Consider the following 13,789-nt stretch of genomic DNA (forward strand, 5'->3'; position numbering starts at 1 on the left):
GTTTATACATCAGATATGCTTTTTCACTCCTTTATTCATGCAAAGCAACAAGGAAAAACCTGACTTTTTTTTTTTTAATTTTTTTTTCAACGTTTTTTATTTATTTTTGGGACAGAGAGAGACAGAGCATGAACAGGGGAGGGGCAGAGAGAGAGGGAGACACAGAATTGGAAACAGGCTCCAGGCTCAGAGCCATCAGCCCAGAGCCTGACGCGGGGCTCGAACTCACGGACCACGAGATTGTGACCTGAGCTGAAGTCCGACGGTCAACCGACTGAGCCACCCAGGCGCCCCAAAACCTGACTTTTATTAGCACAGCTTTTAGTTTCTCTACTGGCAGATTTAGATAAAATAGCCCTGAGAACTGCTTTTAAAAGATAGAAGCCTATAAAATTGAGAAGCCAAATATGAAAATTGAAAAGCCAAAATATGCTTTATTATACCAAGTTAAAAATAAACTGGTTTCAAAAAAAGCCAGCTACTCAAAAATATAATCTTGTAACCTCACTGCCCTTGCTATAGCAGTTTGCTCTCCTTCTATTTCTTGACACAATGCTCTGTATAATTACGTTCATTTATTTCGCAACATTCCGTTTGTACATGTGAATACCAAAGTTTCTATTTACATATTTTATTTTTCTGAAACACACCATGGTGTATCATATTGGCTCAAATGTGCAAGCATAGGATTGTATGTAACAGTGGCCACTTATTTTTCCTAACACAGAAATACATTTTAAAGTAATTTCTAGAGAACTGAGTGCTTCAAATCCACTTCAAGCCCTTTCACTAAAACTCTCTCACAGTTTAATAAATTTCATTCATGAAGTCCTCATCCAGACTGAGGTCTAAGTCTCCTACCTCAAGTTTACTCTATGTCAGGTCCTACCACTGTTAAAGCAAGTTGATTTGCGATTTACTTGTAAGTTATTATTTTTTTAATGTTTTTATTTATTTTTGAGACAGAGACAGAGCATGAGCAGGGGAGGGGAAGAGAGAGAGGGAGACACAGAATCCGAAGCAGGCTCCAGGCTCTGAGCTGTCAGCACAGAGCCCAACGCAGGGCTCGAACCCACGGACCGTGAGATCATGATCTGTGCCAAGGCCAGACGCTCAGCCGACTGAACCACCCAGGCGCCCCAGATTTACTTGTAAGTTAAACTAAAGCTCTGAAAATAACTTTACGCCTTTACTTTTTAATCATCATTAAATAAGAACAAGTGGGAACCAAGTTATCTTGGGAAACCTAACACTTGGGTGTTCTGACAAATATCAACTGATAATGGTTTCCAAATCCCCTTGGGGTCTTAGGGTGAAGTTAGGATGAGTGAGGGGCGGGCCTGGTTCCTGCTTTCCAACCCTGCCTCCGGACCTCTCCTTTTATCTGTCTTATTTGTATATGCTACCAGTGAGTTCATTTTGCCTGCTTGCTCTTTTTTCTCTCCTCTACCTCCCTTTCTTTGTTAGGAGTTACATAATGTGCAGTCCTTCCCTTCTCCATCTGCACAATTCAGTCCTACAGACGTTAGGTGGGCCAGAACAAAGCAGGGGTCTGTGCAAAGGAGCAGCTGGTGTGGGGTGTCAGAGACTAGAGGAGAGTGTGTGGAGGGGGTGTGATGGGTGGGGGAGGGCAGATAGCCTGGTGGTTGGAACCTGAGCAGAATGAGAGAGGTATCCTTCCATGGGGGCAGCATAGTTCTATATCCCAAGCATGGTGAAAAGGTCATTCACACAGGAGGAAGGCTGGGGGCCTGGTGTCAAAGCCCAAGCAGGGTGAGGAGGGTGCTCAGGTATGAGGAAGTCAGAGACCTCACAGGGTGAAGGGTCCTTGTGTGCGGATGGCTCAGAGTGGGATGTCAGAGATAGGCAGGGTGATGAGAGTATCCCCACAGAAAAGGAGTCCACTAATGAGGACTGGAACCCAAGTGTGGAGGGTATCCATATGTGAGGGCAGCCTAGAATGAGGTGTTAGAGAACAATCATGGTGAAGACATCCACAGAAGTGTGGAAGTGGGGGAGGCCCAGCATGGGGTATTAGAGCCTAAGTGGGATAAGGGGGGCATCCATGATAGGAAAAGCCTGGTATGAAGCATCAGAGCCTGAATGGGGTTAGAGGTATCCATATGAGAGAGAGGTAGCAGTGGTGATGAGAGACAAGTTACCTACAGGGAGACTGATCAAATAATTTAAAAATACTAAAGCTAATGAGAACCAGTCTTTTACTCTCAGAGAAGAGAGAAACCCTATAGTGTTGTTATATTTGGAGTATCAGTATGAAGTCATAATTTCAATAGAGATAGGTAGAAATCTAGATTTCTATCTACACACACACATACACATGTTCCCTAGATTTGTCTCCTAAACGGACCTGGGGGTGGTACTCTTCCCAAAGCAACAGGCACACCTACTGCCCAGACCTTGGCTTTAAAGCACTCTCCACTAAAAAACACAACAGCTCTTTGGAGAAATGGCCAATTCCTGGGTTGCGGCAGGGAAAATTCAAGATGAGTCTAGAACATACTATTGTAGCAAAAATGTAAAGGACTCAAATAATGACTTGTCAGTAGACCACAGGAGCCAACTTGCCACTGACCAAATTTAGGGACAATAGGAGCATCAAAATAAATTCTGATAATAAAGGGTAATGAAGTATGGTTCCTGGGCCAGCAGCAACAGCAGCACCTGGAAACTGGTCTGAAATGCAAATTTTCAGGTCCTACTCCGACCTACAAAATCAGGAACTCTGGAGATGAGAGTCTAGCAGTCTGTTTTCAGAAGCCCTCCAAGGCATTCTCAGACACTCAAGTTTGAGAACCACTGAACTAAGAAACCATGAGTCCATTAAAGAAATGAACAAAATGAAAGTTTGATGAGGAATATAATTTCTACATAGTCTCCAAAGTATAACTTCACAAAATACTTATTAGAAAAAGTGACTTTATAATGAAAAAGTCTAGCATATACCACCCAATGAAGCGATCAAAGTGAACATAAGTAATGGGACAAATTGAAATTGAGCACACCTGACATGATGAGGAAACACAGCTTCTGTGATACTCCTGCTACACAGATGCGTAACTGAATTTAATAATAAGGAATTATCAGACAAACTTCCACTGAGGGGCATCCTAAAGATCACTGGTGCATCATCTTTAGAAATACCAAGGTCATGAAAATCATGAGAATCGTGAGTTTAAACAGCTCATTCTTTTCCACAGTAGTAGACACATTAAAAGTGCTCAATACATGTTTATGAGGTACAAAGTTTGCCTTAAGTAGCTCTGGAATTTTGGTTTCTTCAAGTCATCAAAATATTCCTATAAAATATATAAAAAATTTAAACTTAACAGTTTTACCCTATTACTTTCACAATAGTTTATCTAGGGGTGCTTGGGTGGCTCTGTCAGTTAAGCCTCCAGCTCTTGGTTTTGGCTCAGGTCACAATCTCACGGTTCATGAGTTCAAGCCCCCAGTCAGGCTCTGTGCTGTCAGGGAAAAGCCTGCTAGGGATTCTCTTTTCCTGTCTTTGCCCTGCTAGCTCATGCTCTCTCGCTCTTAAAAAAACCACACACACACACACACCCAAAAAAACAAACAAACAAAAAAACTTAGTTTATCTTGAGACATTCTGATAGTAATTGGAGTACAAAACCAAATATATATTAAGGCAGCTCCAAATAACAATAAACCATGTCATCAGCATATGGAATATTTTTCTGAGTCTGCCCGCAGTACATCCAAAAGGTTTTACCCTACTGGCTTGAAACAGAAGGCTGATAGGAACGCACTGCTGTTTCACTTGCCTGGAAATTTGCTAACGAATGATTTAATTTACTAGGAAATCATTTCCAACTCTAATTTTGGAGGTAATATTAACGATATGTTCTGGGTATCAATAACCAAGAGTCCTAATCAGACTCAGAGTTAGAAGAAAACACTGAAGTAAATCTTCATGATCTTATGTTAGGCAATGACACCAGAAGCACAACCAATAAAAGAAAAAATTGATAAACTGGACTTCATTAAACTCGTGCTTCAAACAATACCACCAAGAAAGTGAAAAGACAACTTACAGAATGGGAGAAAACATTTGTAAATGGTGCTTTTGATGAGAGTATTGTATTCAGATTACATAAATAACTCCTACAACTCACTGATAACAACCTAGAACAAAGGATGTAATAGACACTTCTAAGAAGACATGCAAATAGCCAATAAGCACATGAAAAGATCCACACCGTCATTAACCCTTAGGAAAATGTAAATGAAAACCAGAGAGACTTCACATGCTGTAATCAGAGACAGCAGGTGTTGGGAAAGAGGAACCCTCCTGTACTGCTAATGGGAAAGTAAAATGGTGCAACCACTTTGGAAAAGTTTGGCGATGCCTCAAAAAGTTAAACATAGAGGTAACATATAACCCAGCAGTTCCATTTTGAGGTATATACTCAAGAGAAAGGAACACAGGTCAACACAAAAGCCTGAACACAAAATGTTCACAGCAACATTATTCATAATAGCCCCAAAGTGGAAACAACCCAAATGTCAACTGATGAATAAATACAGGACATCCATATCATAGAATATTATCCGGCAATACAAAGGAAGAAGTACTCATGCTTGATACATGAAGGAAACTTAAAAACATAAAAAGTGAAAGAAACCAGTCAGCAAAGACCAAATAATGTATGATTTCATTTGTGAAATGTCTAGATAAGGACATCTACAGAGATAGAAAGTGGATTAGCGGCTGCTTAGGGTCAGGGGATTGGGGAAGGAGCAAGGAGAGACTGCTAATGGTGCAGCATTTCTTTTTTATGGTGATGAAAATGTTCTGGAAATAGTGGCACGGTTTTAGAGAATATACCAAAAGCCACTGACTTTTATACTTTAAATCAGTTAATTGTGTGGTATGTGAATTATATCTCAAAGCTGCTAAAAATAAAGAATAGTAAAGTATGTATTTTCTCTCAACACTAAGATAACAGGAGCATACAAAGTCTGATTAAAGTGGTACTTACTGCTACTTTGTTCTTGAAAAAACTACTAGAGAATCATTTTAACTAGTATAAATAATGTAACAATAACAGTTTGGATGCTGAAGCAAAGACAATGTTAGCAATATTTTCAACCAACTTCCTCTGCTCTTTAATTCTTGATAAATTAAAATGACAGGGTTATCATGCCAACCAATTGTATATATGAGTATACTGTTGTAAACATTTTCAATTAGTGCAGATGCCAAGTATAACGTAATTTTTAAGAAATTTGACTTGATGTTTAAGAGAATGCCACTGATAATAACCTTTACAAAAATGTACCTTTAAAGTTTAGAACACCCAACACTAAATCTATGGAGCCTGACAGAACAGATAATTAATAAATGATCTAAAATAACGTTATATTTTTTATTTGAGAGAGCAAGCACACGTACAAGCGAGGGAAAGGCAGAGAGTGGGAGAGAGAGAATCCCAAGCAGGCTCCACCCTGTCAGCCTGCAGCCACACACAATCCTATAAACTGTGTGTGAGATCATGATCTGGGCCCAAATCAGAGTCAGACGCTCAACCAACTGGGCCACCCAGGTGCCCCAAGGCTTTCTTTCAAAACTAAGTTATTTTAGGGGTGCCCGAGTGGCCCTTGATTTTTGGCCCAGGTCATGATCTCATGGTTCCAGGGTTCGAGCACTTTGTCGGGATGAGTGTGGGCCCTGACTGAGATTCTCTCACTCCTGCTCTTCCTCTGCTCCTCTCCTCTGCTGGCGCACACTCTAAAAATAAAAATAAAAATAAAAAAAATAAGAAATAAAGCCTTAAAATTACCATCAATAAATTTCATGCATTTTAATCCTAGACTTCACTCTTAAGTTTTATTTATCTTGTAAAATGTATAGCAATCTAATACGTGTGGATGTGCAAATCATTGCTATTATACGCTTTAAAGATACAAAGTATTTGAGAACAAAATTAGCCTATCTGAGAGAAAAGAGTGTGGCTAAAGTACTAGAACCTTTCAAGAATCATTAGGTATACAATTGAGTACTTATAATTGAATATTACAATTCAATATTATAATTGAATATAAGAATTTCAGCATGAAGGTAATAAAGATATAGAAACAAAATGACTTTAACTATGGACATTTTATGTACTGTAATAAGGTGTATTCAATTTAATATTTTTGGTTGGCATCTATGGAATCTTGCTTCCTTTACATCAAAAGTTACCAATTTGGTTAATGTACTGCAGGTACAGTCCAAGTAAATTTTATTCAAGAGGAATGGCATAAGAAATAGGCACCAAAGATTTACAGAAGCTTTAAACATTACAGAACAAATTCTGGAAGAAAATACATCTTGGATTCCATTTTGCATGTAAACTCTATTAAAAGGAGGGAAATTCTGTTTACTGCTCTGTCCCTAGTGCTTAGAACAATGCCTGGCACATAAAAGGTACCCCACAGCTACTGAAAGAGGTAAAATATGCAGAATATCTTCATTACCTTAGAAAGGGAGAAAAATCTTCAAGTCACAGTATGCAAGAAACAGAGAGTTAAGTTGTAAAATATTTTTTATTGTAAGAACAGTCAACAGAGGTTGACAATGCAAATGTCATCCCAGATTTCCCCTTGGTTCTTGAATTTGCTGGGTTGCTATGTACCAGAAAGTCTCCATTAGCACTTCTCAGGCTTCATGGTCTTTTTGAGATATGTTGATTAATTATACTGCAATTATACTGTATATATTGCTTGGAAACAAATGTCCATATGATATTAAAACAAACAAAAAAACCTGTTGTGGCTTTGTTTCACATTTCCTACAGGGAAATCTATGTATCTCAGATGCTTTCACAATCTAACAGTAAAGTTAGTGCCTTAACCAAACCCAAAAATTCTCTGTCATATTACTGAATCAAACAGTCATGACATCTGCAATATATCCAGATTTAAATATTTAAAAACACAGAAGTTTGGAATTTAAAATAAACTTTAGGCTGATTTTTTCATATTTGAAAGACTGTAGTTATTTGCAGCATACAAATGGAGAGAATAGTGCAAAATGCATCAAGTTTTATATGATAAATATACTTTCAACCTAAATGGCTGCCTCAAAAGCAAAAAGTGAAAAATTACTAATTCTCAAAAGCAATCTAGGCTGACTCAATAAAGTTTACAATTTAGAAAGATCAATTGCTACTCTATTTCTATAGATTGCAAAATGATTTCAGAAACAGATTAACATATAATTGTTTTACAAAAATAGAAGTATCATTTGGGACTTTACAAAACTTTATAAAATATAACACTATATTTGCAAATTCAAGATAGTTTCACACTGAAATAGACAATACTTCCACCAATATAAGTCTAGTCAAACTTAACTGGTCCGTCTTCATCATTCTTACACATTATTTCTTCCAAGTCTTCAGCCCAAGTAGATCTATGCTCTATCGTGGGATTTTTTTTTTTTTTTAAAGAGATTGTTTAATTTCAAAAGTTTTGTAAGATTTTTCATTCCAGAAATAATGTTAAAGCAGATGAATTTATACCTACAAATATGCTTTACTAAAAGTAGAAACTAATGCAGTGTGACAATTCTGTATTTGATAAATTTCAAATCAAATCCCTAAGAATGACAACCTATTAATTTAAAATATATATTTGACAATTTGGTACCTATAAAACATAAAAATATAATCACAACTATTTTATGGAAAAATATTCATATAAAATGAAGAAGCTCTAAATTTAGTTATTTGTAGCTTGCAGATGAGAAGTATTTTCTAAGTATACCCATTCATAAACGCTCATTTTATCACCTCAAAGAGCACCAGTGTATTTTCAAAACAAACTAAAAGTGAGAAGGTAGGGGCTTATTTCATGTAACAGTGCTATTACGATAAGGCACCACTTGGTATATGAAAAAGCCGAACAAAGTATTTTCAAATCACGTTTTTTTGTTACTGGTGTCTTAACCATTACATAGAATGGTTAGGAAAAAAGCTAATAATATTAGCTAACTGCGTTATACAACTTTTTCCATCATTTTTTGCTTTTAGTATTTCCATATAACAGAACATATAGTAAACATCAATGTAATACATGATCTGTTAAAAAAAAAATATTTTCTCAACCTTCCAACAAAATAATCTAAAATTAAACAAGAATAAGAAACCAAAAATTTATCTGGTAGATTTGCAAAAGTCTATCCCTGTAGAAGAGCGGGGAGTTGGGTGGGGGTGGGGGGACAAAATGACAGGACCTATTGTCTATAGAATATATCGAGGCACATAGGTTAAAAGATTCTCAGGCAAATTCACGGCTAGAGCAAAACTGAGAGAAAGCTCAGAATTCTATGTTCCCCCAGAGCTGATTTCTCAGGTAGTCACACCCAATTAAATATTTCAAAATATGTCCTTAGTCACTACTATCATCATCATCATCATCATCAGATACATCATTTAAAGGAGACTTCAATGATTGACTGTAAGAGTCTGATCTAGTAGGCTGGCACGTGGCCATGTCCCCGGTGGAAAGCAGGTCATAGCAGAAGTCACAAATCCGCACAGGCTTAGAGGACTGGCTTGGAAGAAGAAATCTCTTTTCAGAGCAGGGCCCACAGACAACAAAACCACATTTGCGGCAATGGTGACGACGATTAACAGGTGTGAATTTTGCTTTCTGACAACGCATACATACAGTTGCCTCAGAGTCAGGAACCCAGACAGCAGCATGTTCATTACTGGGTGTCTTCCCACTTTTGGAGAGTAAGTCAGTAACACATTTATTTATGTGATTCATCCATTCTGATTTCTCAGTGGCAGTGGCAGCATAAACTGCAAATGATTTAGTTGGTGTCTTGATAAGCCATCCATTCCTTAAGTCTCCCTCATCTTTGATGGAATCAATAGTGACATTTTCCAGGGGAATAATATGTTGTTTGTTATATTTTTTCTTCTGGATGACAATATTGCCATATACAAGAATATCATTAAATAAGAAAAACTGCCTTGCTTTGGGCTTTTTTCTGCACAACTTAGTCAATACTCCTTCTCCAATAAGAACCCTTCCTGGTATAGTTAAGGGTTGACCAGCTGCTCCAAAACAGTTTTCTACTATATTTATACGTCTAGTATTTGCTTCGCTGTTTGCCAAGCGATCCACCATCTTCTGCTAGTAGCCTTTGGGAAAAAAAGAAGAAGAAATTAGCACATAGAAATTGGAAATTTATGTAAGTTAAAGATTATATAACCTAAATTTAACAAATCCATACTTTTACTTATAGGCAAAATACTCCAACAAAATTGTTTCCCTCTAAGAAAATTACAAAGCATACAAAAAAGGTTAACCATCTCAATATAGCACTATACTACTGAATTAGGTACTTATGAAAAGCATAAACTTCTTACAGACATAAAGGAATAAGCAACTGGATGATAAATAGAAGTCCTCTCTGCAAAATAATAATCCCAGTCCCATGAAATTTAATCTCAGAGGGGTTCTGAATAAGAGAAATTAATTAAGCTATTACCATTGAGCTAAGGCCTTATTCCTCTCATCTGGATTACCAGACTGTCTCCTGACGTGTCTCCTTGCCTTTGGTCTTGCCCCATAAATCAATCTTCAGGCAGTGATTTCTCAAATGCAAATCTCACCATGTCATTATTCAAAAGAACTCCCTTTGATCTATAAAATGCAGAATTTTTAGCATGGCATACAAGGCTGTTCATTATCTAGTTCTTGCTTACCCTCTTAGACTCATCAGAAGTCACTCTTCACCTCAAACTTGTTCTAATATCCTACTATTTACAGTCCATTTCATCACATGTACCTTCTCTTATGCTGTCGTATATCCTTTAATACTTACTACTCACACCTAACTCTTACTGATCCTTCAAGACTCAGTTTAGGTTATATCTAATTCAGAAGTCTCCCTTAAACTCTATTAGACTAAATACATTCCTCTATGCTCTTTACATTCCATGTACCTTTTGGTTTCATTCTTACCAAAGGATGAAATCTGTCTCCTTCAAGGCTGCAATGGAACCTAAAAGACAGAGGCTATCTGATCTTTATCTCCGAAAATGACACCCTCCAGCACAGCAAAGGTGCTCAAAAATGTTGACAAGAACATTTTGGCATTTCATATTAATCTAATCTTAAATGACCATAGATTTAATCTCTAGATCCAATATTGACTTCATTCAAGTCCTTGAGTTGTGCCCTATTTCAAACTTACTAACCTAATACTACCACAACCAAATCATATTAAAGAGGAGCATTTAAAGTTTAAAGATGAAGAACACAGTCTAAATTCCAGTATTCAGTTCATAAATTGATGACACTGTACCACTTTTTGGTCTCCATTACAAAGATTCTGATTATTCCTGAATTTGTCTCTCCTCCAATCTTGGGTCCTTATAAAGCTCTCTTGCCCTCCACAAGGGTAGGCTCTACCCTTAAAGTTGTTCCAAAGAATTTATATGATAAGGCATGGCTCCAAACTGTGATGACTTCTTTTTCTAATTGCAGCAAATGTGCCAACCAATTAAAGGTTTACTGTTCTATGCACAGTGCGTCACAGGAGAGGAAATAAAAACACCTCATTAACACTAAAAGAGTCTCAATCTCATTCATAATTCAATGATATACAACATTAGGATATTTTTTACTAATCCGATTAACACAAATTTTTTAAATTTCCTAAGATGAAGTACTACTGAGGATACAGGGAAACAGGCACTCTTGTACACTACAGAAAATATGTATACTCACTGATCTAAGTATTTTATCAAAAGAAATTCCAGTCGAGTGCATAAACATATGTGCAAGTATATCCAACATAGCACTGTTTGTAACACACACAAAAAAGTTGGAGAAGCTCCAAATGTGTCCACAAGAGAAACTGGCTGAACAATTTATGATACACTCATAATAATATGCTAAGTATATGTTAATAATGAGATAGGTCTAAACATAGTGATATGGGAAAATGCTCAAGATATTTAGGTGGGGAAAGAGTTGAATGTCATAATCTCATTTGTTTCAAATATATACTGTGTTTCATCAAATCTAAGATACTATAAGACACATCCTCATTTTATGTGCCACTGAAAATGAAAAATGCTGACAATTACATCATGGCATGCCCCTGATTATATGACACCCCAAATTGAGACATCAGTAAAACATGTTCATCTTTACACACAGTGAAATATGGTTTAACATATAATCATAGGCACTTATAAATATGTAAGCACACACATAGAAAATAAAACTAGAGGGGCGCCTGGGTGGCTCAGTCGGTTGAGCGTCCGACTTCGGCTCAGGTCATGATCTCACGGTCCGTGAGTTCGAGCCCCGCGTCGGGCTCTGGGCTGATGGCTCAGAGCCTGGAGCCTGCTTCCGATTCTGTGTCTCCCTCTCTCTCTGCCCCTCCCCTGTTCATGCTCTGTCTCTCTCTGTCTCAAAAAAAAAAAAAAATAAATAAATAAATGTTAAAAAAAAAAAAAAGAAAATAAAACTAGAAAACTATATAATGTCAACAATGGTTACTTATCTCTAAGAAGTACAATTATAGATAATTTTCATACTTTACACTATCTTTAAACATTCAACAAGTATTTATTTTGTTAATCACTAATCTAGGTGCAGGAGAAAAAATAATATACAACACATGCAATGTCCTTGCTCAAGGCTTACATCCTAGCTGGTGAGAAGGGAAACAGAAAACAAAATCGAGAACCAAGTTGTAAATTAATGTACTGATTTTTTAAAGTGATTTTTTAAAAAATGTTTATTTTTGAGAGAGACAAAGACAGCGTGAGCAGGGAAGGGTAAAAGAGAGAGGGAGACAAAGTAGGCTCCAGTCTCCATGCTGTCAGCAGAGAGCCCAATGCAGGGCTCGAACTCACCAACCATGAGATCATGACCTGAGCTGAAGTCGGATGCTTAACGGGCTGAGCCACCCAGGCACCCCTTAAAGTGATTTTTGAAAAAAAGAACTAAGAAGCTACTCAGACTAGATGGTCAGGGAAGGCCTTTCTAAAGTGGTATTCTTTCAGCTGATAAGGAGGAACTAGATACACAGACATGAGGCGTGGAGACAGAGAAGTATATTTCAAGCAAAAGAAGTAACTGAAGGTCCTAAGGCAGAAGAGATTGGTGCTTTTAGAGAACTGAAAGTATCTATTTATTTCCATCTAAATCAACGGCAGATTTTACTTCTTTGGACATACAGATATTAATCAGCTCAAATGCAGTGCAAACAGGTTTCCTATTATTGCTACTACTGGAATTAATACCATCCAAATTTGTGCAATACTTTTTACATTCATTATTTTCTGACTTTAATGGTCTCAAATTCCTGTGAAGTAATTAAACAAGTTTTTACATCTTCCAAAGAAGCATCTAATAATATTTGCTGAAATGTGAGCTGAAGGAGAAACTAAGGCACAAAGACAGACATTCAATAATGTCCAAGGCAAAACAGCCTGGAAGTTATTCTACTCATTGGGAGTCCAAGCACCCGGCTGAGCATTGCATGCATTACTGTATATCCTACTCAGGGCAACCTTACAATAGAAATGCACTATTAGCTCCATTTTATAGATGGGTAAACAGATATAAAGGAGTTAAGAACGCTGTCCAAGGCTGTCACAGAACTGGGGCTCCAATGTGATTCCTCTGTGCTGTTACCAGTATATTATGGTACACTAATTATTCCTTAAGGCTCCATTGATTCTACAAGAATTAAGAAAGCTATTGCTAACCTTTGGACCTTCACTGCAAACCCTAAAAAAAAGAAAGAAAAGAATACCAACTTGAGAAAAAATAACCTGAAAGGACAAGTCATCATGCTTTATTTAGCCAGTCTCCTGAATGGATCATTCTTCAAATTTTACAATTTTAAGCCTGAATCTCTGTTCATAAATCTTGCCCCATTTAAGAATGAACAAACAAAAGAGATGTTTGGGCATCATTAATTGATATTTGGCTAGAACAAATAGCTTTCAAAGTTTGACAGTGACCCACATAAAAAATACATTTCATACTGCAGGATTACAAATACATACTCATAATTCTTCCAACTATAAATAATGTATTCTGTTATCTTCATTTATTTTAATGATAGTTGCAAGCCCACTTGATTGATTTCACTAATGGATTGTGACCTATATTTGAACAACAATGAGCATAAAGACCTCTCCATTATCCCTGTTGGTCCTAAAATATTTCTGTATGGACATGAAGAAGGACATGAAGAAGGGAAGCACTGAGCTAAAAAACCCAGGAATACACAAATGCCCTGTGCGCGCAAGCACACACACATAACAGAAATAGTTGGGTGTCCAGCAGGGACAGCACATAGAGGGATGGGAGAATAGGGGGAAGTCACCAAAAGCAAAATCAAAGTACCACTTTTAGCTGGATTACTGCTAGATACCCCAAAGCAAGGTTCTTTGGTAAACTGGATTAGGGTACTACCCTTTCACTCAGGGCCTAAACAGGGCCTCTGCCTTCCCCCAAAGCCCAAATTCAAATTTACCAAGAGCACAGTGAGGTGCCTCAAGCAGTAAGAACTGTTAAAGACTTTTGTGAGAATATAGAATGTAAGATTACTCAGCCAGTCAAGGAAGGAGTCCTTTGCATAACTTACTCAATGAGGGGCACAGAAAAAGGAGAAGACAACTCTAAGACATGGCCTAATTAAATTTTTATCTACTTTTCTTAGGAAGGAATACCACTGACTATACGAAGAGTTAGGAAGAAAGCTTCCCCATCCTCTGGC

General features: G+C 37.3%; 1 protein-coding gene across 7 annotated transcripts in view; it reads right to left on the reverse strand.

Annotated features, from left to right (window-relative positions):
* Positions 1 to 6,551: 6,551 nt before the first annotated feature.
* The window catches only part of PLEKHF2 (pleckstrin homology and FYVE domain containing 2), a 67,834-nt gene continuing 60,596 nt past the window's right edge, over positions 6,552 to 13,789 (reverse strand). For 6 of the 7 annotated variants that reach the window (XM_007073284.3, XM_015535433.2, XM_042972703.1 and 3 more), the window contains one exon: positions 6,552 to 9,179. In XM_007073284.3, the coding sequence (XP_007073346.1) occupies positions 8,416 to 9,165 (750 nt within the window). In that variant the 5' untranslated portion in view covers positions 9,166 to 9,179 and the 3' untranslated portion in view covers positions 6,552 to 8,415. Of the gene's footprint in view, positions 9,180 to 9,529; positions 11,275 to 13,789 lie in introns of those variants that run through there. The other variant, XM_007073282.3, reaches the window with a different exon arrangement.

This window comes from Panthera tigris, chromosome F2 (genome assembly GCF_018350195.1).
Source record: "Panthera tigris isolate Pti1 chromosome F2, P.tigris_Pti1_mat1.1, whole genome shotgun sequence".
Classification (NCBI taxonomy): Eukaryota; Metazoa; Chordata; class Mammalia; order Carnivora; family Felidae; genus Panthera; species Panthera tigris.